The sequence below is a fragment of the Salvelinus alpinus genome, chromosome 38 (genome assembly GCF_045679555.1).
Source record: "Salvelinus alpinus chromosome 38, SLU_Salpinus.1, whole genome shotgun sequence".
Taxonomy (NCBI): Eukaryota; Metazoa; Chordata; class Actinopteri; order Salmoniformes; family Salmonidae; genus Salvelinus; species Salvelinus alpinus.
In genome coordinates this window covers 1,772,887-1,799,366 of record NC_092123.1, presented here as the reverse complement: position 1 = coordinate 1,799,366, position 26,480 = coordinate 1,772,887, and the positions used below count along the sequence as shown (strand labels likewise).

The following is a 26,480-nucleotide window of genomic DNA, read 5'->3' as shown; positions in this document are numbered from 1 at the left end:
GGGGGTGGAGTGGGTCGTCACTAGTTACCACAGACAAAGTAACAAACCACCTATTTCTACAATTTCTCTTCTTAATTTTTAAGCCTAACCTTAACCACAAAGCTAACCTTATGCCTAACCTTAAATTAAGACCAAAAAACTCATTTTTGTTTTCATGCCTTTTAACGATATACCTTTTTGGTTTTGTGGCTGGGGTAACTAGTGGAAACCAGGTGAGACATGCCCTATGACACCCATGGCAGGAAACGGTTAGGCAACACATCATCAGAGCCTTAATCATGACAGTCAGCAGGGAGTGGCAGGCAGGGGGGCAAGTCAGGGCATAAGAACAGAGAAACTGGTCTAGAACCAGAATGACCACATTGGCATGCAACGGAATTGAGAATTTTACTTAGGCAATGTTTAAGAGTAAACGTTATGTTAAACGACATGGGCCACATGGCCTATACTGCAAAGGCTATATCATAAAACTAACCACAAGTCCCTTGGGATGGGGGGGGGGGGGGGTCTCATTAGGGTATGTGTATGTGGGTGGTCCAGCTAGTTCCATATTCACTGGGAGGTCCTATTTCAGTAGATAAAAGCAGAATGCCACAGAAAGCGCAAAGGGCTGCCCTCCTGCCTGCCTGCCTCAAAATGACGTAATTTAGCCATAAAACATCCTGCTGGCTTTAGCTGTAATGATCTCTGCTTATTATACTGAGATTTACGAGCGGCTGATTACGGAGAAGTCAAAGTTCTTCCTGAAATGTAGACAGGACCTCAAAGAATTTCCATGTAGACTAGCATATTCTAAATGAGGAGTTGGCTAACTACAAGACCACTACACTACATGCTTGTCGAACACCTCATTCCAAAATCACGGGCGTTAATATGAAGTTGGTCCCCTCTTTCCTGCTACAACTGCCACCGCTCTTCTGGGAAGGCTTTGCACTAGATGTTGGAACATTACTGCGGGGACTTGCTTCCATTCACCCACAAGAGCATTAGTGAGGTGAGGCACTGATGTTGGGCGATCAGGCCTGGCTCGCAGTCGGCGTTCCAATTCCTCACAAAGGTTTTCGATGGGGTTGAGGTCAGGGCTCTGTGCAGGCCAGTCAATTTCTTCCATACCGACCGACAAACCATTTCCGTATGGACCTCGCTTTGTGCACGGTGGCATTGTCATGCTGAAACAGGGAAGGGCCTCCCCCAAACTGCTGCCACAAAGTTGGAAGCACAGAATCGTCAAGAATGTCATTGCATGCTGTAGTGTTAAGGTTTCCCTTCACGGGAACTAAAGGACCTAACCGAACCATGATAAGCAGGCCCAGACCATTATTCCTCCTCCACCAAACTTTACAGTTAGCACTATGCATTGGGGCAGGTAGCATTCTCCTTGCATCTGGGTTTGGCAGATTCGTCCGTTGGAATGCAAGACGGTGAAGCGTGATTCATCACTCCAGAGAACACGTTTCCACTGCTCCAGAGTCCAATGGCGGCGAGATTTACACCACTCCAGCCGACGCTTGGCATTGCGCATGATAATCTTATGCTTGTGTGCAGCTGCTCGGCCATGGAAACACCTTTCCCGAAGCTCCCGACGAACAGTTCTTGTGCTGACGTTTCTTCCAGAGGCAGTTTGGAACTCAGTAGTGAGTGTTGCAACCGAGGACAGACGATTTTTACACGCTATGCGCTTCAGCTCTCCCGTTCTGTGAGTGTGTGTGCCCTACTGATTTGCGGCTGTGCCGTTGTTGCTCCTAGACGCTTCCACTTCACAATAACAGCACTTACAGTTGACCGGGGCAGCTCTAGCAGGGCAGAAAGTTGACAAACTGACTTGTTGGAAAGGTGACGTCCTATGACGGTGCCACGTTGAAAGTCACTGAGGTCTTCAGTATGGCCAATCTACTGCCAATTTTTGTCTATGGAGATTGCATGGCTGCGTGCTTGATTTTATACACTGTAATAGCCAAATCCACTGTGTCCACATACTTTTGTATACATAGTGTATATCGAAGGATAAAATACATCAAGAGCTTGTACTTCTCCCAATTAAAGGTATTTTTTTCTCACAGAAATAAAAATGTATATTAATTATATTTTTTATTAGGCTAAGACACTTTCAAAACCATGGGTAAGGCCCTTTGTGTCAATCTCACTGTAATAACCCTGCAAAGCCACCTGACATTAGGCCATTTATCCTTTAATCTGAGGCCCAAATAAGACAATGGTAAGATGATCTGAAAGCCCTGGTTGACAAATAAACAGGCAGAGTGGGCAGTTTGAAATGTGAAAGGTCATCTCAGCTTCGGACTACATTGGTTCACCAATAGACCTGGCCATGTAACATCCTCTTTGAACACACACACACACACACACACACACACACACACACACACACACACACACACACACACACACACACACACACACACACACACACACACACACACACACACGGTGTTCCAGTTAGTCTGGTTTACCTCTGTGACGTCCATGACCTTGATGGCGGCCAGCTGTCCAGTTTTGACATGTCTCCCCTGTAGAGACGAAGAGAAAAGGAGAAGATAGCAGGTCAGTCATCACGAGGTCAACCGAGGGTAACAGTAATACACTGATCAGCTGGGTTAGGGTTAATAAGTGTGTGTATGCGCGTGCCACTTGAACTTGCAAAACATGCCTTCTTACAGTAAATCCCATGTTAGCTATGTACATAGTGGCCTATAATCTACAGGTGACCAACCGTAAGAGTTCTTTCCATAGACAACCATCATCACTTTGATTCAGTCCACTGTGTACCGTCATGTGGCTGGTTAAGCCTAGCATAGACACAGAACAATCACTAGCATCCAAACAGACAGACATGGACTGGGGCTACGATGTCTGTGCTGAACAAACATTCCCACAGTCCTCCTCTCTCCCTCTCAGCACCAGTCACTCCTTACATAAACAGAGACAGAAATAGTATCTTACCCTCTCTCAGTCTCAAACCCCTCAAAACAGATAAAAGCTGCTAATAATTATCCGGATAGAAACCAAAATGGGGATTTCCACTACTGTGGGGCTGCAGTGCGCATGATAGCGGCTAAAGCAGTATTGTTTTTGATGATAGAAGCAGCTGTGTATCTGAACAAGACGCGTATAAATGCGCACACACGACCGTCTCTGGACCATCTCCATCTAGACTATTTTGAATGAACATTCCACAATCAATTGAAAATATGCGGGGTTAATGACAAAAGCCAAGCAGCTTATTCTCTCCAGCTACGGATGAGACAAAAGCCTTCATTTCTTTACTCTCTGGATTTATAATCCTGTCAACTTTGATCCCGGGGCCACTGTCCATAAAAACATCAGTGACATTACTTATAACTCGAGTCCCCGTCGAGACACACAAGCCTTTGGTCGAGGTGAAAGGTCACAGGTGCATTGGAGAGGTTCAGTTTTCACCCCCTGCGGCCCCCCACTCCTCTGTGAGCCCAGAGAACGCAGTCCTTAAGCATGACGCTTGGGTGACAATCTTTGGAACAAATGACGGTTTCATCCGGTAAATTAAGAGGAATCACCGTAACATTGTTGGATATTTAGGCCAATTCGTGAGTGAATGTATTTTTGTGCTCACTGATTTCTCATGTCTCAGATTCAGGTCATGGGGCGGGGTGGACTACAAAATAAAGCAGGAAAGAATGTAGGCTATAGACAGGAAGTGGAGGATGATCTCTCAACCAATCGGTGTGAGACAAGGCTTTAGGAGGGCCCCCATTGCTCCAGCCAGGCCCCTCTCCCATATGAGTCCAAAACCCCTCTCCACTATCACACAACAAACAATCACCTCAAGCCCCATCCTCCAATCCCAACCTGCTGGAGCTGGGCTACATGGGCGCTGTCCGGAGACAGCAGCCAGGGCAGGAGCTGACTGACCGAGGGGCCCCGAGGCCCCTGGTCTGATACGGTGGCCCTGGAGAGGTTACCTGAAGCAACGGGTTATCACTGAGCAGGCAGCTCCAGACACTCCATAAAGCCCCTAACCACGGCCAGATGTGCTGGCCTCTCTCCAACTCTCAGACTAGATCGCAGTAGGCGTACAGACAACCTCCCCACTCCTTAAACAGACTACAACCAGAGGAAGACAGATCACACTATTAGCTAGTAGGCCGTTCAACACAGTCTCTCTAAACATCACTGAAACCCTCTCCGCTGTTCTTCTGCATTCATCCAGTAAAACCAGAAGCAAATCGCACTCCTTCCCCAGTCATCCTTCTCAACGATTCCCTGGCAACATATCTCCCACAAGAGGTGGAGCTGCCCAGATGAATGACAGAATGGTGAAATCACATTAGATCATCATACATGGTAATAAGATAGCTCACAACAAACTAGCCAGGTCACAATTATAAATGAGAACTTGTTCTCAACTTGCCTACCTGGTTAAATAACCTAGCTGAAATAAAGGTTGGCCCAGCACATCAAAGGCAGTGTAAAGGGAGGTGAGCTGTCTGGTAATGGGGGGCTGATTGTCCCAGGGGGAGGTGGTCAGATGAAGATGTAAGGTGACATTTGAGCAGGGAGGGGGGGGGGGGTACAGGCATTGGGTGACGAGCTAATCCCCCTTAGGGCAGGCAATGTATAGGCTAGGCTACTCAGGCAATGCCTCTCTCTCACACACACACACACACACACGAAAGGGAAAGCATAAACACACAGATCAGGAACGTATATTGATGCCCCTCTTCTCAACACAAACCAGATGAGCAGTGGTGAGAGAGAAATGGTCTAGTGAGCAGCAGCACGAGATGGCCCAGAGTCTGTACTATACTGTAACACATACCAGCCAACTGACCCACTGCTGACCCTACCTCACTGACAGACCCTGTCTATACTGTATCTGCTACACATACCAGCCAAATGACCCACTGCTGACCCTACCTCACTAACAGACCCTGTCTATACTGTATCTGCTACACATACCAGCCAAATGACCCACTGCTGCCCCTACCTCACAGTATAGACAGGGTCTGTTAGTATCTGCTACACATACCAGCCAAATGACCCACTGCTGACCCTACCTCACTAACAGACCCTGTCTATACTGTATCTGCTACACATACCAGCCAACTGACCCACTGCTGCCCCTACCTCACTAACAGACCCTGTCTATACTGTATCTGCTACACATACCAGCCAAATGACCCACTGCTGCCCCTACCTCACTAACAGACCCTGTCTATACTGTATCTGCTACACATACCAGCCAAATGACCCACTGCTGACCCTACCTCACTAACAGACCCTGTCTATACTGTATCTGCTACACATACCAGCCAAATGACCCACTGCTGCCCCTACCTCACAGTATAGACAGGGTCTGTTAGTATCTGCTACACATACCAGCCAAATGACCCACTGCTGACCCTACCTCACTAACAGACCCTGTCTATACTGTATCTGCTACACATACCAGCCAACTGACCCACTGCTGCCCCTACCTCACTAACAGACCCTGTCTATACTGTATCTGCTACACATACCAGCCAAATGACCCACTGCTGCCCCTACCTCACTAACAGACCCTGTCTATACTGTATCTGCTACACATACCAGCCAACTGACCCACTGCTGACCCTACCTCACTAACATACCCTGTCTATACTGTATCTGCTACACATACCAGCCAAATGACCCACTGCTGACCCTACCTCACTAACAGACCCTGTCTATACTGTATCTGCTACACATACCAGCCAACTGACCCACTGCTGCCCCTACCTCACTAACAGACCCTGTCTATACTGTATCTGCTACACATACCAGCCAACTGACCCACTGCTGCCCCTACCTCACTAACAGACCCTGTCTATACTGTATCTGCTACACATACCAGCCAACTGACCCACCGCTGACCCTACCTCACTAACAGACCCTGTCTATACTGTATCTGCTACACATACCAGCCAACTGACCCACTGCTGACCTGACTTCCTACAACCACCAGAAGACACTGAGGATTGGGGGAGGGGGGGCAGAAAGAACAGACAGAGGTGAAAAGAGATGGGGGAGAGGTTGTAGTTTACTCCATGGTACAGTATGTAGATGTCAGTGCATTCTCTGATCAGATATAGAGCAACACGTGACAGAGTCAGCGAGAGACTGAAGGAGTGGAGCCACTTTAAGCCAGTCGAGAAGCCAGCCAAAGCTGAGCTGTCTGTGAGAGGAGAGACCAGTCAATAATGCAGCTGCTATTGATCACAGTGCAGCTGCTACAGTACCGGCCTCTGAAGAAACACTACAACACAAAACTACTTGTTTTCCTTCAGCACTAAATGGTCTCAATGGAAGAGGTGACTCTAAATTCCTAATAGAGTATCAACCATAAAAATTGAGTTGCGTTCAATAGAACCAAAGTGTGGTGCATTTCACCTGCTTGTTTGCGGATAGAACTGACAAGGTGCTAAGTGAGAAACCTGACACCAAAGGGAAAGTCTGTTGATGCTCAGACTGGGCTCCAGCCCAGGATGGGAACGCTGTCTCGTTCGCAAGGGGCTTTTGTGTCTCGCCTCACCCCTGTATGATAATGAGGTAGCTCAACGGGTCACTCCTCACGCACACACAAAGCATAGTTGTGTTCAGGCAGTGGTATGGACAGCCCAGGGGCTGTGTGGGTCTGCTGACAGCCATTAGAGCGAGGGCCAGTGCAGGGAGGGAGAACAGACAAAAGAGCTGCCCCGGACTGTGTGTGTAGGGAACACACACATAGTCTGTCCCTACACTGTGGCCTGATGGTGACTACTAGGTACATCAGGTCATGTCTACACTTACATGCGACTTCTGCTATCAGAATACAAAGATCACATTGAAAAGACGGGTCTAGACGCACAAAAGTCGCTTTGTGGTCTGATTGTGTTCACCTCAGTCTGGACACATTCAGGCTACCAAAAGTGCATACAGTGTGCGACGTCATCAGCACTCCAGAACTCTTGTGTTTGGGACTGAGGCACCTTTTCATTATAACGGTGGAGGAAATACATTCCTAGCATGTGAGGACTAGGTTTCCTGGCCTCAAAAACTAGCCACCTATCTAATATTTAGAAAAAAACATTTTGGGTTTGGCTAGAGTTATGCTAATCCATTTGCAATCCCTTTAGTGTTGCTTGCTAGCTACAGAGGTTATCTGGCTAGTTAGCTACAGTAGTTAGCTTCTGCCATCAGTTGGGTTATCATATTTTGCCTATCCCACCGTTTATAGAATGCTTTCTGACATTTGAGTAAAGCGCAGGGAAAGGGAATCCGGACACGGTAGACATATTTCAAATGTAGGTGTAGATGCATGACGCGTTGGGAATTCCATGATCAGAACACTAAAGCTGCATGAACTGTCAAGTCCGACACGGCCTCTGTGACACAGGGTAAGACCGTGGCACTGCCACAGAGTGGGTGACACATTCAACACCAGACCAGCTGATCCCAGAGGGATAGGCTCCAAAAGCTGTCCATCACTGGTCTGTGTGCTCAAACGGAATTGAAGGCAAGGTTTCCAGCGTAGTACCAAATACCTATACGACCTTGCTAGATCAGAGATTAAAGTGGCGATCTGTGATTGGTACATTCATTGTTGTACCCGAGAGGGTAATAGGAGCTGGAATATAATCTGTGCAAACACCATGGGGTTAACCCACTGAGACATGCCTACTGCTTATGGCCCTCCACTCCCATTCCCAGCATACTAACCTACAATTGTGCCTCCAACTGTGGAAGGCTAGGCTATAAATAGCGGTTAACCCACAGCTAGTACCATATAACTGTGAGCAGGATGGTTAGCTTCCTGCTGCATAGCGCACATTAACAGGTCTGTGTACTGGAGCGCAACAGGGCTGTTTGGAGCACCTCACAGAGATGTTTCCAAAGCTACCCACACCTACAGGTGTTACCTAAATATAGATCTGTTTATAGGAGTATGATGTTCAAGAGGATCTTTCACTTTTCTTCATACTGGTTCCATTTTGGTCCCTCGCCCATACCACTTTGGAGTTAAACAGATCTGACCGACAACTATTAGCAGACTGGGAGGATCTGGGAACACCAAAGGGCGTAGTGGATTAACAAGGAGCCAAAATGGACCCCAGGCAAGCATTATCACTGCTGCTTCGCTCCGATGCTCCCTCTAACTCCTCCTCCTGGGTTGGCCAGGCAGCCTTTAGTGTGCTAGGTCCTCCCATATGGGACCAGCATTACACAATTTGTCCTGGGAGGTAGTGCTGTTAACCAAAATGACAATTATTTTTTGCTTTTTAAACAATTAATTGACTGACGTCAGTTCAATTATTTGAGTTCCATTTAATTTATTTTCTGAGCTCAATGCACAGTTTCTCTATAGATAAATCAGATCAAGCCTGAACTGTGTGATGTAGTAGGGGGTAAATATTCTACATACAGTACCAGTCAAAAGTTGACAACTACTCATTCAAGGGTTTCTTTATTTGTACTACTTTCTACACTGTAGAATAATAGAAGACATCAAAACTATGAAATAACACATATGAAATCATGTAACCAAAAAAGTGTTAAACAAATCTAAATATATTTGAGATATTTCAAAGTAGCCACCCTTTGCCTTGATGACGGCTTTGCACACTTGGCATTCTCTCAACCAGCTTCATGAGGTAGTCACCTGGAATGCATTTACATAAACAAGTTTGCCTTGTTAAAAGTTTGTCATTTCTTTCCTTCTTAATGCGTTTGAGCCAATCGGTTGTGTTGTGACATGGTAAGGGTGGTAATACAGAAGATAGCCCTATTTGGTAAAAGACCGAGTCCATATGTGACCGACCGCCTTGATTCGGTCTTATGTAGCAAAATTTTAAATTGCTTTTATCCAATGTAAAAAAAAAAAAACAGACACAGCTACACAATTGTATATCATACACTGCATTTGAGGAACAATGGGAAAGTAATTCTGCTATGAAAGTTGATAACTTTGTAACTTCACTTTTGAGAAAAAGGCCTTTGAATATTTTGGAACCTACTGGAGAGCTCTTTGTCTACACCCATTCAGCATCGTTCACACCCTCAAGCTTTAGCCCCACCCATCTCTTCAAGTGTTGATCGAAGAGTTCTGTTCTAACAATCAAGCAGTCAAGCTATCTGGCTAAAGTGAGAGAACCGTTCACTGACCATTTTACTCGCCCTAACAGAGCTAGTTAGGCTGTTTTTATGTTATCCAGAACATTGGTGCCTGCAACTGTGCTGCTGGCAACAATTTAATTATTTTTGCCACCGTTTACTGACACCAGCCAAATTAAAAACGAGTGTTAAGCGTTAGTAAATTTCTCAATTATTCTGTGCTCTTGCTAGCTAGCTAAACAATGAACCATAATCCCAACTCATGACGTTACTACCCTACAGGTAGCTAATCAACCATGTTTGGCTTGCTAACATTGGGCTATAACTAGCAAAGCAAATGGCTCTGAGATACAAATAATAAGATCATACACGTAACGTTAGCTAGCGAACCAGCCAGCTAACGTTAGCTAGCTCGCTAACAGTACACCAACTTAAAATGAGAATGACTTTGTTAAAATTAGAAAAGTGTAATGTCTGAAAATGTAGCTAGCTAAAATATCATGGATGGACGCCTCTCCCTGTCACGGATGCCATGGTTGCCTTAGTTTGAAGATACAGTTGAGGTTGACTCTAACCTACACTTTGGTTGGAGCCATTAAAACTCATTTTCAACCACTCCATACATTTCTTGTTAACAAACTATAGTTTGGGCAAGTCAGTTAGGACTATATATCTACTTTGTGCATGACACAAGTCATTTTTCCAACAATTGTTAATAGACAGATTTCACTTATAATTCTCTGTATCACAATTGCAGTGGGTCAGAAGTTTACATACACTAAATTGACTGTGCCTTTAAACAGCTTGGGAAATTCCAGGAAACTATGTCATGGCGTTAGAAGCTTCTGATAGGCTAATTGACATAATTTGAGTCAATTGGAGGTGTACCTGTGGATGTATTTCAAGGCCTACCTTCAAACTCAGTGCCTCTTTGCTTGACATCATGTGAAAATCAAAAGAAATCAGCCAAGACCCCAGAAAAAAAATTGTAGACCTCCACAAGTCTGGTTCATCCTTGGGAGCAATTTCCAAATGCCTGAAGGTACCACCTTAATCTGTACAAACAATAGTACGCAAGTATAAACACCATGGGACCAAGCAGCCGTCATACCGCTCAGGAAGGAGACGCGTTCTGTCTCCTAGAGATGAACGTACTTTGGTGCGAAAAGTGCAAATCAATCCCAGAACAACAGCAAAGGACCTTGTGAAGATGCTGGAGGAAACATGTACAAAAGTAGCTATATCCACAGTAAAACGAGTCCTATATCGACATAACCTGAAAGGCTGCTCAACAAGGAAGAAGCCACTGCTCCAAAACCGCCATAAAAAAGCCAGACCACGGTCTGCAAGTGCACATGGGGACAAAGATTGTACTTTTTGTAGAAATGTCCTCTGGTCTGATGAAACAAAAATAGAACTGTTTGGCCATAATGACAATCGTTATGTTTGGAGGAAAAAGGGGGAGGCTTGCAAGTCGAAGAACACCATCCCACCGGTGAAGCACGGGGGTGGCAGCATGATGTTGTGGGGGTGCTTTGCTGCAGGAGGGACTGGTGAACTTCCCAAAATAGATGGCATCATGAGGAGAGGAAAATATGTGGATATATTGACGCAACATCTCAAGAAATCAGTCAGGAAGTTAAAGCTTGGTCACAAATAGGTCTTCCAAATGGACAATGACCCCAAGCATTCTTCCAAAGTTGTGTCAAAATGGCTTAAGGACAACAAAGTCAACGTATTGGAGTGGCCATCACAAAGCTCTGACCTCCATCCTATAGAGAATTTGTGGGCAGAACTGAAAAAGTGTGTGAGCAAGGAGGCCTACAAACCTGACTCAGTTACACCAGCTCTGTCAGGAGGAATGGGCCAAAATTCACCCAAATCATTGTGGGAAGCTTGTGGAAGGCTACCCGAAACATTTGACCCAAGTTAAACAATTTTAAGACTTTAGAAAGGCAGGGTAGGATGGATATAGGTCTGTAACAGTTTGGGTCTAGAGTGTCTCCCCCTCGGCCGCTTTCCAATCTTTAAGATCTCAGACGATACGAAAGAGGTTTAACAGACTAGTAATAGGGGTTGCAACAATGGCAGTGGATAATTTTAGGAAGAGAGGGTCCAGATTGTCTAGCCGGGCTGATTTGTAGGGATCCAGATTTTGCAGCTCTTTCAGAAGATCAGCTATCTGGATTTGGGTGAAGGAGCTGTGGGGGGGGGGCTTGGGCCAGTTGCTGCGAGGGGTGCAGAGCTGTTGGCCGGGGTTGGGGTAGCCAGGTGGAAAGCATGGCCAGCCATAGAGAAATGCTTATTGAAATTCTCAATTATCTTGAATTTATCTGTGGTTTCCTAGCCTCAGTGCAGTGGACAGCTGGGAGGAGGTGCTCTTATTCTCCATGGACTTTACAGTGTCCCAAAACTTTTTGGAATTAGTGCTGCAGGGTGCAAATTTCTGTTTTAAAAAGCTAGCCTTAGCTTTCCTAACTGACTGTGTGTATCGGTTCCTGACTTCCCTGAAAAGTTGCATATCGTGGGGATTATGCGATGCTAGTGCAGTACACCCCAGGGTGTTTTTGTGCTGGTCAAAGGCCTGCTTGCAAAAGTGTTTTAGGGAGCGTTTGACAGTCATGAGGGGTGGTGGTTTGACCGCAGACCCATAACGGACACAGGCAATGAGGCAGTGATCGCTGAGATCCTGGTTGAAAACAGCAGAGGTGTATTTAGAGAGCAAGTTGGTCAGGATGATATCTATGAGGGTGCCCATGTTTACAGATATGGTGTTGTACCTGGTAGGTTCTTTGATAATTTGTGTGAGATTGAGGGCATCTATCTTAGATTGTAGGATGACCGGGGTGTTAAGCATGTCCCAGTTTATGTCACCTTGCAGTACGAATTCTGACGATAGATGGGGGGCAATCAATTCAGCTGAGGGGGGTCTATAACAAGCGGCAGTGAGGGACTTATTTCTGAAGAGATGGATCTTTAAAAGTAGAAGCTCTAACTGTTTGGGCATAGACCTGGACAGTATGATAGAACTCGGCAGGCTCTCTCTACAGTAGATTACAATTCTGCCCCCTCTAGCAGTTCTGTCTTGACGGAAAATGTTGCAATTGGGGATGGAAATTTCAGAATTTTTGATGGCTTTCCCAAACCAGGATTCAGACACGGTTAGGACATCAGGGTTGGCGGATAGTGCGAAATCAGTGAATAAAGCAAACTTAGGGAGGAGGCTTCTGATGTTAACATGCATGAACCCAAGGCTTTTACGGTTGCAGAAGTCAGCAAATAAGAGTGCCTGGGGACACACGGGGCCTGGGTTAACCTCTACATCACCAGAAGAACAGAAGAGGAGTAGGATGAGGGTACGACTAAAGGCTATAAGAACTGGTCGTCTAGTGCTTTGGGAACACAGAATAAAAGGAGCAGATTTCTGGGCGTGGTAGGATAGATTCAGGGCATAGTGTACAGACGGGGTATGGTAGGGTGTGAGTACAGTGTGCGTAAACCTAGGCATTGAGTGACAATGAGAGAGGTTGCATCTCTGGAGGCGCCAGTTAAGCTAGGTGCGGTCTCCGCATGTGTGGGGGGTGGGACAAGGGGGCTATTTGAGGCATGTTGAGCAGGACTAGACACTCCGCAGTAAAATTAAACAATAAGAGCTGCCCTAAACAACGTTTTACAAGGCATATTGACAGAGAGAGGCATAAAGCAATCACAGGTGTTGATTGGGAGAGCTAAGACAACAACAACGGGTAAATGGCGATGAATGGGCAGAGAGGGTCAGTTAGCTACACACAGGGCCTGAGTTCGAGGTTGGGGCAGACAAAAACAAAATGAAGTACCGTGTTAATGAACAATCCAGCAGGCATCAGCTGTGTAGCCGAGTGATCATAGGGTCCAATGAGCAGCAATAGATGAAACAGGGAGCCGTTCAGTAGTCGATTACTACGCTAGGCGAGCGGGAGACACAGTGTTCAGGTGGCTAGCGGGCCGGGGCTAGCAGATGGATATTCACAACATCCACGAGGCAGAGGCCGGTTGAGAACACAATGGCTGAATTACGTCAGCAGACCAGTCGTGATGGATCGGCGGGGCTCCGTGTCGACAAAGTGTCCAGGCCAAATTGGCAAGAGGTATTGTAGTTGGTGTACTTCGTTTGCTAGCCAGGAGATGGGCCTAGCTCGAGGCTAACTGGTGCATGCTTCTGGCCAAGGGCGTTAGCCACAATAGCCACTCGGTAGCAGCTAGCTAGCTGCGAAGATCCGGTGTAATGGTCCAGTACTTGCGGCAGGAATCCGGTGACGTAGTGGGGAAAAATTAAGCAGTCCGATATGCTCAGGGCTGATATCGCGGCGTGCAGACTGGCATGTATTATCCGGGCTATCGCGACTGGTGTCTGTGCTAAAGGTAAAGACCGCTAGCAGTGGATAACAATGACTAAATAGCTAGTAGCTAATTAGCTGGCTAGCTCCTGATGGAGGTTCCAGTTATAAAATAAAATAAATAGCAGATCCGTACCACATTGGGTGAGGCGGGTTGCAGGAAGGTATATTTAATCCGAAAATTGAAAAAATAAATATTGAAATGTATACAAAAAACGAAAAAGACAATATTTACACAGGACAAAAACATCTAACTGCTGCGCCATCTTGGGGGGGGGGGGGAATTGTATAATTTAAAAAAATTATCTAAGACATTGTTAGTTAGTATTAAGCAGTCATAAAAGTATGCCTTATTTACTTTGATGAACTACTAAAATAGTGATTTTGTCAGACAGCATAGGCTGCAGCTCTATAGAGCTTAGATGACTTGGAATGAAATAGTCAAATAAAACAAATGTCATGAAATTGTACTAATTGTTTTATTCTGTGTTACATCATTCAACCCACATAATGCAAAGTGCATTTCATGTCCACCCCAAAAATATTATACCGAAAACAGTGATTATTTTTAAATAATCGAGCCAAAAACTCTCAAAAAGCACTAAATCGCTCAGCACTACTTGGGGGATACCCACCTCCATACGGACAGACAGTACCACCACGCCCTGCCTGGCCTACTCCCTCCACTACCCACACGGCAGCCTGGGTAAAGATGGCCAAGTGGTACAGAGAGGAGAGATGGGGAAGAGGAAGAGGAAAAGACAGGGAGGGGCAGAGACTGGGGATGTCTAGACGATTAGGAGGCAGACCGGTGTGCTTGCGTCAGTGTTGCATCATCTGTCACTGTCGGCAGTTCTCCTTTGTTTAGCACATCTACATCCTTTAAATGGCAGGGTTTCCCAAACTCGGTCATGCCCCCCTCCCCCCACCCGGGTGCACGTTTTGGTTTTTGTCCTAGCACTACACAGCTGATTCAAACAAAAAACTCATCATCAAGCTTTGATTATTTGAATCAGCTGTGTAGTGCTGGGGCAAAAACCAAAACGTGCAACAGGGAGGGCCCCAGGACCGAGTTTGTGAAACCTTGCTCTATGGTGAAGTCATGATGTCATGTGTTTAAGTCCTGGGAAGCACTCTCACATAGTCTGCCTTTCATTTGTGGAAAATGAAGCAGTGTAAAATGATCTTCAACCTTAATATTAAAGACAGCTTAAAGTGAGGAAATTGAAATCCCAACAAGTTTCTGATGCCATTTTAGGACAGACGAAATGTTTAAGCAAAGCCAGTATGAAGGCCCATATACAATATGGAAGCTAGTCCAGTATGGGTCCAATTCAGCATTACTGGCACAAGAGGATTTGATGCTGCCCATGACCTATGACCTTTCCTCTGTACCTGCGGGTGGGGTGGGGGGGGTTTACATCACGGAGACATGGCACCGTGTCAAACAGAGTGTTGGAACCAGTGACCCTTCAGTGTGCACCTTACAATCACAGAACTGGGCCAAGCTATTTAGAGCTGCAGCAGACCTCTCACCCTGGGTCCACACAAACCTGCTAAGTCCTTCCCCTGGCAAGCAGACATGGGCGAGGGAGCGAAAGAGTGGGGGAGAGACTGGTAGGGGGATGATTTGAAGTTATGAGCAAGCAGGAGAAGTAAAATGGTTTACCCACAGGTAAAATGAGAGAAGGGGGCAAGAGAAGAGAGAGAGCGGGAAAGAAAGCAATGTAGTGCAAAAGATTAAGGTCACAGGAGCTGCCAGCACCATGGGACTGTGGGTATATTCTCCCAGCATCCCTGTAGAGTGGCCTGACATGGACTGCAGAGTAGAAGCCAGTGGGTGGTGAGGGAAGAGAAAGAGGCATGATGTTTAAGAGAGGTTGGCACGTCCCAGGGATCAGAGTGCCAGGGCACCAACAGCCCTGCAGGCCTGACAGACAGTGGCTGGCTAACTAGGTCTATATATGGCCATTCTGTACAGCCCAGTAGAGGGAATCCTCCCCCACATACCACGCAAAGGCAGAACTTACTGAATTCTTCAGGTTTTGTTTTTATCGCTATCATTCTCTTCTCAGACGCACCGGAGGGCTCTCCATCCCATCTCTCAGTGCCAGCTGGTCTGGAGCCAAAGAGATCAAACTGATCTGAGAATCCCATTGTGGAGTCAGTCAGTGCAGGAAGAGGCTTTCAGCCTACCATCACAGTGGGACTGGGAGGTCAATGCCTGTATAGTAGTAGTCGAAATGATTAATAAAATGTACGGTGGTAATATGAAAACACTGCAAATCCAACAACTAACTGTATTGAGACGTAGGACCACTAGATACAGTCTGGATCAACCATACAAAGCTGTGCACATCTGAGACCAGCATGGATACTGACGACCGTCTCCTTAATGAGGCAATTGCCAATTGTTCAGTGGCTAGGGGAGCACCATGAAGACACCGGATGCTGAAGAGGGGAGGAAGAACCACTGCCACTTTGTGGGTATTGAGAAGAGGACTGAGTTCCCACAAACACTACGTCAACGACGTTCAGGGAGATTGTAGTGCTGCAGCAAGCCATTACCACCAAGCATGACCTTAGCCTCCCTCTTATTTCAATGCTTTTACTGGGACTAGTACCAGGGTTTATCATAAGCAATTCATTAAGAAATATTGAGAGCCAGAAGGGAGGGGGGCGCTGGCAGTAAGATTTGGTATACAACAATGTGATTGGGGGAAATAGCCTAAGCCATTGCATCCACAACTAAAGGATCAGCCATTTTGAAAAGTTGAGTGTAACATTATAGCAGCACAACATTGCCCATTTTGAGAAGGGGCCTCTTGTAAAAATGTTAGTGAGTACCAGTATCTAATAGCTTTCATTCCAGTGCAAGGTGAGGATTAGGGCTGTTAATGGTTAAGTGCTGTTGAAACTACATTTTACTGGTCTTGCTTATCCGTCTATTGTTTCATTTGCATAATTTTGTGGAATTAAATTAGTGTGTGTGTATTTTCGTTATACATCATCCATCTTATTTATCACATGCGCACAGCATACAAAGCCTAGTTTGAGGAGCGGAATAGCCCATCACCTGTCAGACAGTGTGAGAGAACCTCAAAAAGCTGGTACTGAACTGTAACGTGTGGTTTTAGAAGCCCAGTCATTGCGCAACAAATTATTCTAAATGCAATCGCGCGCCATTTTTTGTTGTTGAGAAGGCCACTGTTCAAAATGAGCTGCTATTTTTATTTCTCAATCTCAACTCGTAATTCAAGCTCGTTTGCCATTCGAGTGCATAGGCTATAGTCAACGGTAGGCAGGCTATCAATGAGTCACCAACCACCATGCAACGTGAGCTTAAGGCAGTATAATTGTTTGAAACGAGAGGATGACCGATTAATTAGGGTCGATTTCAAGTTTTCATAACAATCGGTAATCGGCCTTTTTGGACGCCGATTACATTGCAATCCACGAGGAGACTGCGTGGCAGGCTGACCACCTGTTACACAAGTGCAGCGTCAAAAGGAGCCACGGTAAGTTGCTAGCTAGCATTAAACTTATCTTATAAAAAACAATCAATCTTAACCTGTTGAGGACAGAGGGCGCTATTTTCACTTTGGGGAAAAATCGTGCCCAATTTAAACGGCCTCGTACTCTATTCTTGCTCGTACAATATGCATATTATTATTACTATTGGATAGAAAACACTCTCAAGTTTCTAAAACCGTTTGAATTATATCTGTGAGTAAAACAGAACTTATTTTGCAGCATACTTCCTGTCAGAAAGTGAAAAATCTCAAATCGAGGCTCTGTTCCAGGGCCTCCCTATAATTTTGCTTGATATTTGTGACTATACATGCACTTCATACGCCTTCCACTAGATGTCAATAGGCTGTGAGAGGTGAAATGGGGTCTCAATCTCTTTCTATGGTCAAAAGAGACAGCTTGGAATGACATGACCCCAGAACTCGTTTGTTCAGGAAGCGCATAAAAGGTCACCAGTAATGGCTTCTGAAAAGCAATCGTTATAGACGTCTTATATCTCCGGCTTTGATTTTATTTGATAAATGTGAAGATATCATCGTAAAGTATGTTTTTTCAATATAGTTTTTATAGATTATTGAAATTTTTTCGGGGCGTTAGACGTGTTGCGTTCTTTGCGTTTGGTGAAGATGGACAGCTTAGCGCCACTTGGCTAGTTTTGCTTGCTAATTCGCGAGGGAAAAAGGCCATTCTAAAACCAGACAACGATTGTTCCCGACAAAGGACCCCTTGTACAACATTCTGATGGAAGATCATCAAAAGTAGGACCCATTTTATGATGCTATTTCATATATCTGTCGAACATGTGTACTATTAGGTAGCGCCCAGATTTTGGGCACGCTCTCTCTATAACGTAAGCTGGATGTCGTAATGAAGTTATTTTTAGAATTCTAACACGGCGATTGCATTAAGAACTAGTGTATCTATCATTTCCTATACAACATGTATATTTTAGTCATGTTTATGAATAGTTATTTGGTCAGAATAGGTGAGTTTTAGAAAAATATCCGCACATTCTGGTAAAAAGATGCTACGTTAGCACAATGTATAACCACTGATTTCAGCTCTAAATATGCACATTTTCGAACAAAACATAAGTGTATGTATAACCTGATGTTATAGGACTGTCATCTGATGAAGCTTATCAAGGTTAGTCAAAAATTATATATCTTTTGCTGGTTTGTTACGATCGCTAACTGTTGCTGCTGGTAAATGGCTTGTGTTTCTGGCTATTGTGGTAAGCTAATATAATGCTATATTGTGTTTTCGCTGTAAAACACTTAAGAAATCGGAAATATTGGCTGGATTCACAAGATGCTTGTCTTTCATTTGCTGTACACCATGCATTTTTCAGAAATGTTTTATGATGAGTATTTAGGTATTCCACGTTGGTCTCTATAATTACTCTGGCTGCTTCGGTCCTATTGTTGACGGTAGCTGTGATGGTAGCTGCAATGTAAAACTGATTTATAGCTCAAATATGCACATTTGTCAAACAAAACATAGATTTATTGTGTAACATGTTATAAGACTGTCATCTGATGAAGTTGTTTCTTGGTTGGATCTTGGTTAGTTATGTTGGTTTTGTGCATGCTACCTGTGCTGTGAAAAATGTCTGTCCTTTTTTGTATTTGGTGGTGAGCTAACATAAATATACGTGGTGTTTTCGCTGTAAAACATTTTAAAAATCGGACATGTTGGCTGGATTCACAAGATGTGTATCTTTCATTTGCTGTATTGGACTTGTTAATGTGTGAAAGTTAAATATTTCAAAAAAATATTTTTTGAATTTCGAGCTCTGCCTTTTCAGTGCAATGTGGGAGGAGTTCCGCTAGCGGAACCCCGGAGCCAGACAGGTTTAACATAAGCCACTAGTTAACTACACATGGTTGATGATATTACTAGTTTAACTAGCTTGTCCAGCGTTGCATATATTCAATGCGGTGCCTGTTAATTTATCATCGAATCACAGCCTACTTCGCCAAACGGGTGATGATTTAACAAGCGCATTCGCGAAAAAGAAGCACATTCGTTGCACAAAATGTACCTAACCATAAACATCAATGCCTGTCTTAAAATCAATACACACAAGTATATTTTTTTACGCCTGCAGATTTAGTTAAAATAAATGCATGTTAGCAGGTAATATTAACTTGGAAAATTGTGTCACTTCTCTTGCGTTCAGTGCAAGCAGAGTCAGGGTATATGCAGCAGTTTGAGCCGCCTGGCTCGTAGTAAACTGTGTTTCTTCCTAACAAAGACCGTAATTAATTTTCCTGAATTTTACATAATTATGACATGACATTGAAGGTTGTGCAATGTAACATCGATATTTAGAGACTTAGGGTTGCCACCCATTCGACAAAATACGGAATGGTTTTCACTGAAAGAATAAACGTTTTGTTTTCAAAATGATAGTTTCCGGATTTGACCATATTAAATCACCTAAGGCTCGTATTTCTGTGTGTTATTATGTTATAATTAAGTCTTTGATTTGATAGAGCAGTCTGACTGAGCGGTGGCAGGCAGTAGCAGGCTCGTAAGCATTCATTCAAACAGCACTTTCCTGCGTTTGCCAGCAGCTCTTCGCAATGCTTGAAGCACAGCGCTATTTATGACTTCAAGCCTATCAACTCCCGAGATTAGGCTGGCAATATAAGTGCCTATAAGAACATTCAATAGTCAAAGGTATATGAAATACAAATGATAGAGAGATAAATAGTCGACGCGTCATAATTCCAATAACTACAACCTAAAACTTCTTAACTGGGAATATTGAAGAAGAGGGAATATTGAACCACCAGCTTTCATATGTTCTCATGTTCTGAGAAAGGAACATAAACGGTAGCTTTTTTTCCCTTTTTTTTTTAACATGGCACATATTGCACTTTTACTTTCTTCTCCAACACTTTGTTTTTGCATTATTTAAACCAAATTGAACATGTTTCATTATTTATTTAAGACTACATAGATTTTATGTAATATATTAAGTTAAAATAAAAGGGTTCATTGTTCATTCAGTACTGTTGTAATTGTCATTATTACAAATATATATTTTAAAAACCGTCCGATTAATCGGTCGAACTCTACTTGAAACCTACATTTTACTTCAAATAATAATAATAATGAGGCATGATTTCCCTTGCTTCAATGTAGCCTAGCGAAATTTCAAACAAAAATGGAGGCTACTGTTCTATTGGTCTTCATGTGAACTTTTTTTGTCCAGACGCCAAAGGCACAATTGTAGTTATATTAGCATCCCATCCTAGTGGTTGCTATTAGATTCCCCATATTTCTAAGGGATATATTTCACACAGTTTTTAGCGATAGTTTGAATCAGTATTTGTTCCATTTGGTCCGGTTTCACGTTGCCAAATGAACAGAAATGTATATTTTTTTTTTTTATAACACTTCTCCATGCAAGTCATACATTTATTGGACAAATATACTCAGGTTAAATCAATTTATGAGTATCGTGATGCATCACTTGTGTGTCCAAATCTTCATATTACTTTCGTTTTGGTATTCCAACAACATGCGGGAGAAAACAGCGTAATGGTCACTCTGCTACCTGAATAGTCTATATGCAGCAGCCTAGCCTACTATGTATGCATACAAGGAACAGACATTTTTCATTCTTCGCAATGCTTGAAGCACAGCGCTGTTTATGACTTCAAGCCTATCAACTCCCGAGTTTAGAATGGCAATACGAAAGTGCCTATAAGAACATCCAATAGTCAAAGGTATATGAAATACAATGCTATTGTTGCATGGAAACATGCAACAATAGCAAGCCCATCGTCTCGCAGTCAAAAGGCTATAGCCTATTATTGAACATGCAATTCCTGTAATGAAGCAGCTATAAATCGTAATTTTCCATCTTTTGCCAAAATGTAATTGCCAGGAAAAACAGTTCTAAACAGCTCACCTAATGCGAGCGGTTCCATATGTGAGAGATATAAAAAAGCCTATATAGTCTGTTAGAAACTAAGGGGGGTTTCACACCAAATTGGTTTGGTGCGGTTTTTCCAAACTGGTTTGTTTACTCAGTTTGGTTCGTTTGGACCTGTGTGAACTCTATTGGTACTAAACAACGCACGGTGGTTCGCTCTAAAAGGGTGGTTTCAGTCTGTTTCAATTAGTACGGTGGTGTGGTTCGCTGCAGGTGAGAACGCAGTCCGGACCAAACGCAGAAAAAGAACCAGAGTCACGCATTATTGGTTGTTTGACATCATAACTTGACATCTCTGAAACATTGTGAGTAGCAGGTTAGGGGAGACGAGGGCTATACCGGGGATCTAGGCTGCGTTGGCCACGTCTTTTTACGGTTTTGATTTTTTTTTTACATTTGTTGACTGGTTAATGAGGGTGTGTTAGTCAGCAGCAAGTATTACCGAAATTTGCATCCCTAGTGAGCATATAAAATTGTCATCTTCCCTTGACTGTCACACCCACACATTGACAGTTTCAAGTCTTATCTGAGGTCATTCAACTGGTTGGCCAAGTCAATCTAAACCCGAGCTACCACTGAGCTTAACAGTAAGGTCTAAACCTGGCACTAGCCCCAGACAACAATCTCTGCCACCTTGCCCCTGCTGCTGTAACTGACTGCAGGCATTTGAATCCAGAAGAGCCACATCGTGCAGCACAGGGGCTGTGATATGGCATTTCAGTTCTTAGAGTGCCTGCAACCCGCTTCTGTCAAAAGCTCCAAATGAAAAGGTCACCCATTCAGTGGAGGTACTGTATGTCATCTGGGCTAGCTGCATCAAACAGACTGTGGCGACTGGATCCGAGACAGTGTCACGAAAACATACCTACAAAACAAAACGTTTGAAAACGAAAATAACAAAGAGAAGGAAGGGGGACATATGAGTTAGACTCAAAAAAAAGTATGCATTTCAAAACTGGAATTCAATGCAAGAAATTGTCCTGGGCCTTCTGAATAGAAGAAATAGACTGTGCTTGATTGTCTTATTGTGAGAGGTTTGAATGGGTGAAAAACTGCTTTGCAAAGAAGAAGAAAAGCCTCACAGAAAGAGATAGAAAGTTATATTTCCGGAACAGAGCTAGTTGATTATTCAGCATTTGAGACCCGACTAATAAACACATCCTTTCTGTGGGTCTGGTGGTGGTTCCCAAAGAAAGCCAGACACACGGAGACAAAACCAGCTTTGTAATGAAGCTGCCTGGCCATGCAGGCTCTGTCTGGGGCCTAGGACAGCTGCTCTTCCTCCACTAGTTCCAGCTAGCTCCCCTTATTCAGACCACACATCTAACTGATAGGTTAACCTAACCGTGTTACTGCACTGACCCATCATTGGAGTCAGGCAGCTGATGAGGTAGGGGGAAAAAAGTACATACACACAAAAGTATGTGGACACCCCTTCAAATTAGTGGATTGGCCATTTCAGCCACCACAGTTGCTGACAGGTGTATAAAATCAAGCACACGGCCATGTGATCTCCATAGACAAACATTGGCAGTAGAATGACCTTACTACAGAGATCAGTGACTTTCAACGTGGCACCGTCATAGGATGCCACCTTTCCAACAAGTCAGTTCGTCAAATATCTGCCCTGCTAGAGCTGCCCCGGTCAACTGTAAATGCTGTTATTGTGAAGTGGATATGTCAAAACGCAACAACGGCTTAGACGCAAAGTGGTAGGCCACACAATCTCAGAACGGGACCGCCTAGTGCTGAAGTGCGTAAAAACTGTCGGCCCTCAGTTGCAACACTCACTACTGTGTTCCAAACTGCCCCCGGAAGCAACGTCAGCACAAGAACTGTTCGTCAGGAGCATCATGAAATGGGTTTCCATGGCCAAGCAGCCACACACAAGCCTAAGATAACCATACGCAATGGTGTAGGCTGGAGTGGTGTAAAGCTTGCCTCCATTGGACTCCGGAGCAGTGCAAACAATCTCTGGAGTGATGAATCACGCTTCACCATCTGGCAGTCCGGACAAATCTGGGTTTGGCGGATGCCAGGAGAATGCTACCTGCCCCAGTGCAGTGCCAACTGTAAAGTTTGGTGGAAGAGGAAAAACCGTCTGGGGGTGTTTTTCCATGGTTCGGTTAGGCCCAGTGAAGGGAAATCTTAACACTACAGCATACAATGCCATTCTAGACAATGATGTGCTTCCAACTTTGTGGCACCAGTTTGGGGGAGGCCCTTTCCTGTTTCAGCATGACAATGTCTCCATGCACAAAGCGAGGTCCATACAGAAATGGTTTGTTGATCGGTGTGGAAGAAATTGACTGGCCTTGCCAGAGCCCTGACCTCAACCCCACCGAACACCTTTGGGATGAATTGGAACGCCGACTGCAAGCCAGGCCTAATCACCCAACATCAGTGCCCGACATCACTAATGTTCTTGTTGGTGAATGATTGCAAGTCCCCGCAGCAATGTTCCAACATCTAGTGGAAAGCCTTCCCAGAAGAGTGGAGGCTGTTATAGCAGCAAAAGGGGGACCAACTCCATATTAATGCCCATGATTTTGCAATGAGATGTTCAACGAGCAGGTGTCCACATACTTTTGATCATGTAGTGTACATAACTGGGCTACATATTAGCCTAGTTTATAACGTGCAGTTCACAGTACAGTCTCACTAGAGGAAGGGGAATAATTGATTGAAACAAACTGCCTTTATTTGGCATGACAATTATGTAGGTTAGAGGTTGGCATACAGTAAACCTCTGACATCCAATGGCTTTGGGACTGTCCGTTGTGAAAATGTACAGCAAACCAGAGCATGTAGACCTAACGGTCTGCAGAATAGCATATGAGGACGTATGAATCAGAAAACTACATCCCCCTGGTTCTCCATCTTTCAAATCAGCACAGACGAGTTGGCTTTGCTTGGAATCATTAGACCAAGGATGTCCTCCATTTTGCGTTACTAAACAGGCACATACACAGCCAGCCCGGGGCCCTCTTGCAGGACGTCCATTCTATTCCATGCAGTGTGGTAATGGCTGATGCTCTGCCTGACTATAAATGGCGAAAGATAGCATATAATAGCTCATAATATGAGCCTTTGATGTAAACGTTTTAATGCACCAATTCCAATAAACTCTGTAGTCTATCATTTGGTGAAATTTGTAAAGAGAATGAAAGTGAGTGACAAAAGCCTAAAAGTAAATAATTCTCTCCACATAGGTCCATGAAGCCATCTGTTCATGGAAGGAAGACGTTTGCTAGCAAGTTTTCCATTACCAACGGGGTCACATGACCAAAAGAAAACAGCATTGGTCTTTAAAGCCCTCTGTTCCACGGGGTTGGATCAGCTGAATGGTTCTGCTTTTACCTTTGAACATCCAGACTACCACTGTTGATTCTCCTCAGTCAGGAGTCCAGACTACCCTGTTCCTGAGAGCTAAGAGAAAAGACACAGGCAGGAGGGACACCGCAGCCCCTGTGAACCACCCTGCTTAACAGACTTTCCAGTTGTTTTCAAGCTGCTCTGCACAGTGTTGCAAGCCTGACTGTTTGAAAGAAGGGGTTAAACACAGGCCAGGCCTTCCACTGAACAGGAGGGTACAGGGAAGAGAGGCAGGTCACCAATAGTGGGTCAGACTCATCCTCAAAATCCGAGAGAAGGAACCCACTAAATTCTCCAAAAAGGTCCATTTCAACAATTACTTTAAACAGTCACCATGATCATTTTCACAGAGAAACATGACACCAAGAAACAGATGGTTGAGAGATGGGAAAAAAGCCTGCTGTGTAACACATGATATTTTACTTAACCAAATTGTCTATGAAGCCAGTCCTAGTCTGGATCAGCAGGCAGCAGGAGTCTATTCCCTTTCCCCCTCTCTCCACAGCAGGATGTGATGTAGGACATGTGCTGCACTTTAAAAACACTCATAGCAACACTGGTCTGCAAACCCAGTTGCCATTTACTTCTAAACCCATCTATAATATTCATGGAAAATAAGATACACCCCCCCCCCCCAATTTAGAAACAACTGAGCGTACAGGCCTAGCCTGGGTAGAAGATGAGAAACAGAGGAGCGTGGGCTAATGGAGTGGTGTGAGCTACCTTCCATATTTCACCAAAGATGTTTTTACAAGCAATAATACACAGAGGGACATCTGCATCTTTACCAATCCAACCAGGGATTATAGGGGTGCAATGACAGAAACGTCCTGATGAGACATCTTGACATGAATCTAAGCATGAACACAGGCATGAAATCTGGATCATTTCGATGATCAATGCCAAAACTGCATCAATGTAACGTTAGTTACCTAGTGTCAGAAATCAGTATAGAAGATTAGGCCACAGATGAATTAAATAATATATATATTGGAACAAACCTTGTATACTTGTCCATAGGTGCCATTTCCGACCACTTCCACCAATTCAAAAATCCCTGCTGGATCCTGAAACGAGTCAAAAAATAAAAAAATTACCCAACCATAATAACATTTTTTTAAATGCTTTTGAATAATTGTTGCAAAGATGTGACCTAGATTAACGCAGCTGTTGCGCCCTGATCTCCACAACATGCCAAAAGCATTTCGAACAAAGGAAAGCCAGGCAGCACGACAGCTTTCTCTCGATCCGAATAATAAATAAATAAGCCTCCCAGAAATGGTAACCCCGAAAATGTATCCATATTTTATTGGGTAAAACTGTTTGCTTTGTTTTTATATAACGTTAACTCACTGTTGTGGAATAGATTACATCTGGGGGTAGCCTAATCTTTAAGTAAAAGACACTGCCCTTGTCCACCACTCACCCGCAATGAAGCCAGGTCTATTTCGACCAGACTTTTAGCCGGAGAGTCGTTCGCCATCTTTTAAATATAAACCGATCCTTCCTTCGCGTTGTGGAATCTTTGACGTGGTATCATTTGCGGTGCCTCCTTGTAAAAAAAAATAACCCCTCGAGTATTCCTCTTTGTGATCCGCTACTGTTGTCGAGGACACTAGGCTACTCCATGTTGAGGTGGCAGCTCGGCCCTTCGCTCGCTCAAGTCCCAGTTCTGCTCCTCCTCACTCCCTGGCTTGTGAGAACCGCACAAACACAGGAAGCCGGTCGGGAATCAGAGGGGCAGGGCCTTGATGCAATAACCGGGGAGTGGTTGATTATTCAGTCAAGAAATAGAGATACAAAGCTATTTCTCTTCTTATCTGTCTTATCTAGTCAACGGCCCCTCAAAAATAACCATAACAACTTTTTTCATGTGAAACGAAGGATGTCTGTAAAGAATAGGTGCGAGAGAAAAGGCGAGGCAGGCCTCTATCGCACAGAATCATGGACATGCGCACGTGAGCCATCGGTGTCAATATTCGTAATCATGGGTGTGGCAAGGGAACAATCGAACGAGCCTGAGCGGAGTGTGCACTGAAACGTCATTATTTGCTATGTACTACCGCATTAGGTTACCTTCAATGAGAGGCGTTCATACTTTGTCGTTTGAGCGCCATGTGCTGTCCCCCATAATAAATAGTCTATAT

General features: G+C 44.3%; 1 protein-coding gene across 13 annotated transcripts in view; it reads right to left on the bottom strand.

The window, feature by feature from the left end:
* The window catches only part of LOC139566465 (mitogen-activated protein kinase kinase kinase kinase 4-like), a 51,815-nt gene extending 25,534 nt beyond the window's left edge, over positions 1-26,281 (bottom strand). For 5 of the 13 annotated variants that reach the window (XM_071387661.1, XM_071387662.1, XM_071387660.1 and 2 more), the window contains exons 1-3: positions 25,760-26,280; positions 25,335-25,400; positions 2,469-2,525 (exon numbers count right to left, since the gene is read on the bottom strand). In XM_071387661.1, coding sequence (XP_071243762.1) covers positions 2,469-2,525; positions 25,335-25,400; positions 25,760-25,816 — 180 coding nt within the window. In that variant the 5' untranslated portion in view covers positions 25,817-26,280. Of the gene's footprint in view, positions 1-2,468; positions 2,526-25,334; positions 25,401-25,759 lie in introns of all 13 variants that reach the window. The other 8 variants (XM_071387656.1, XM_071387658.1, XM_071387657.1 and 5 more) reach the window with 3 other exon arrangements.
* Positions 26,282-26,480: the final 199 nt, after the last annotated feature.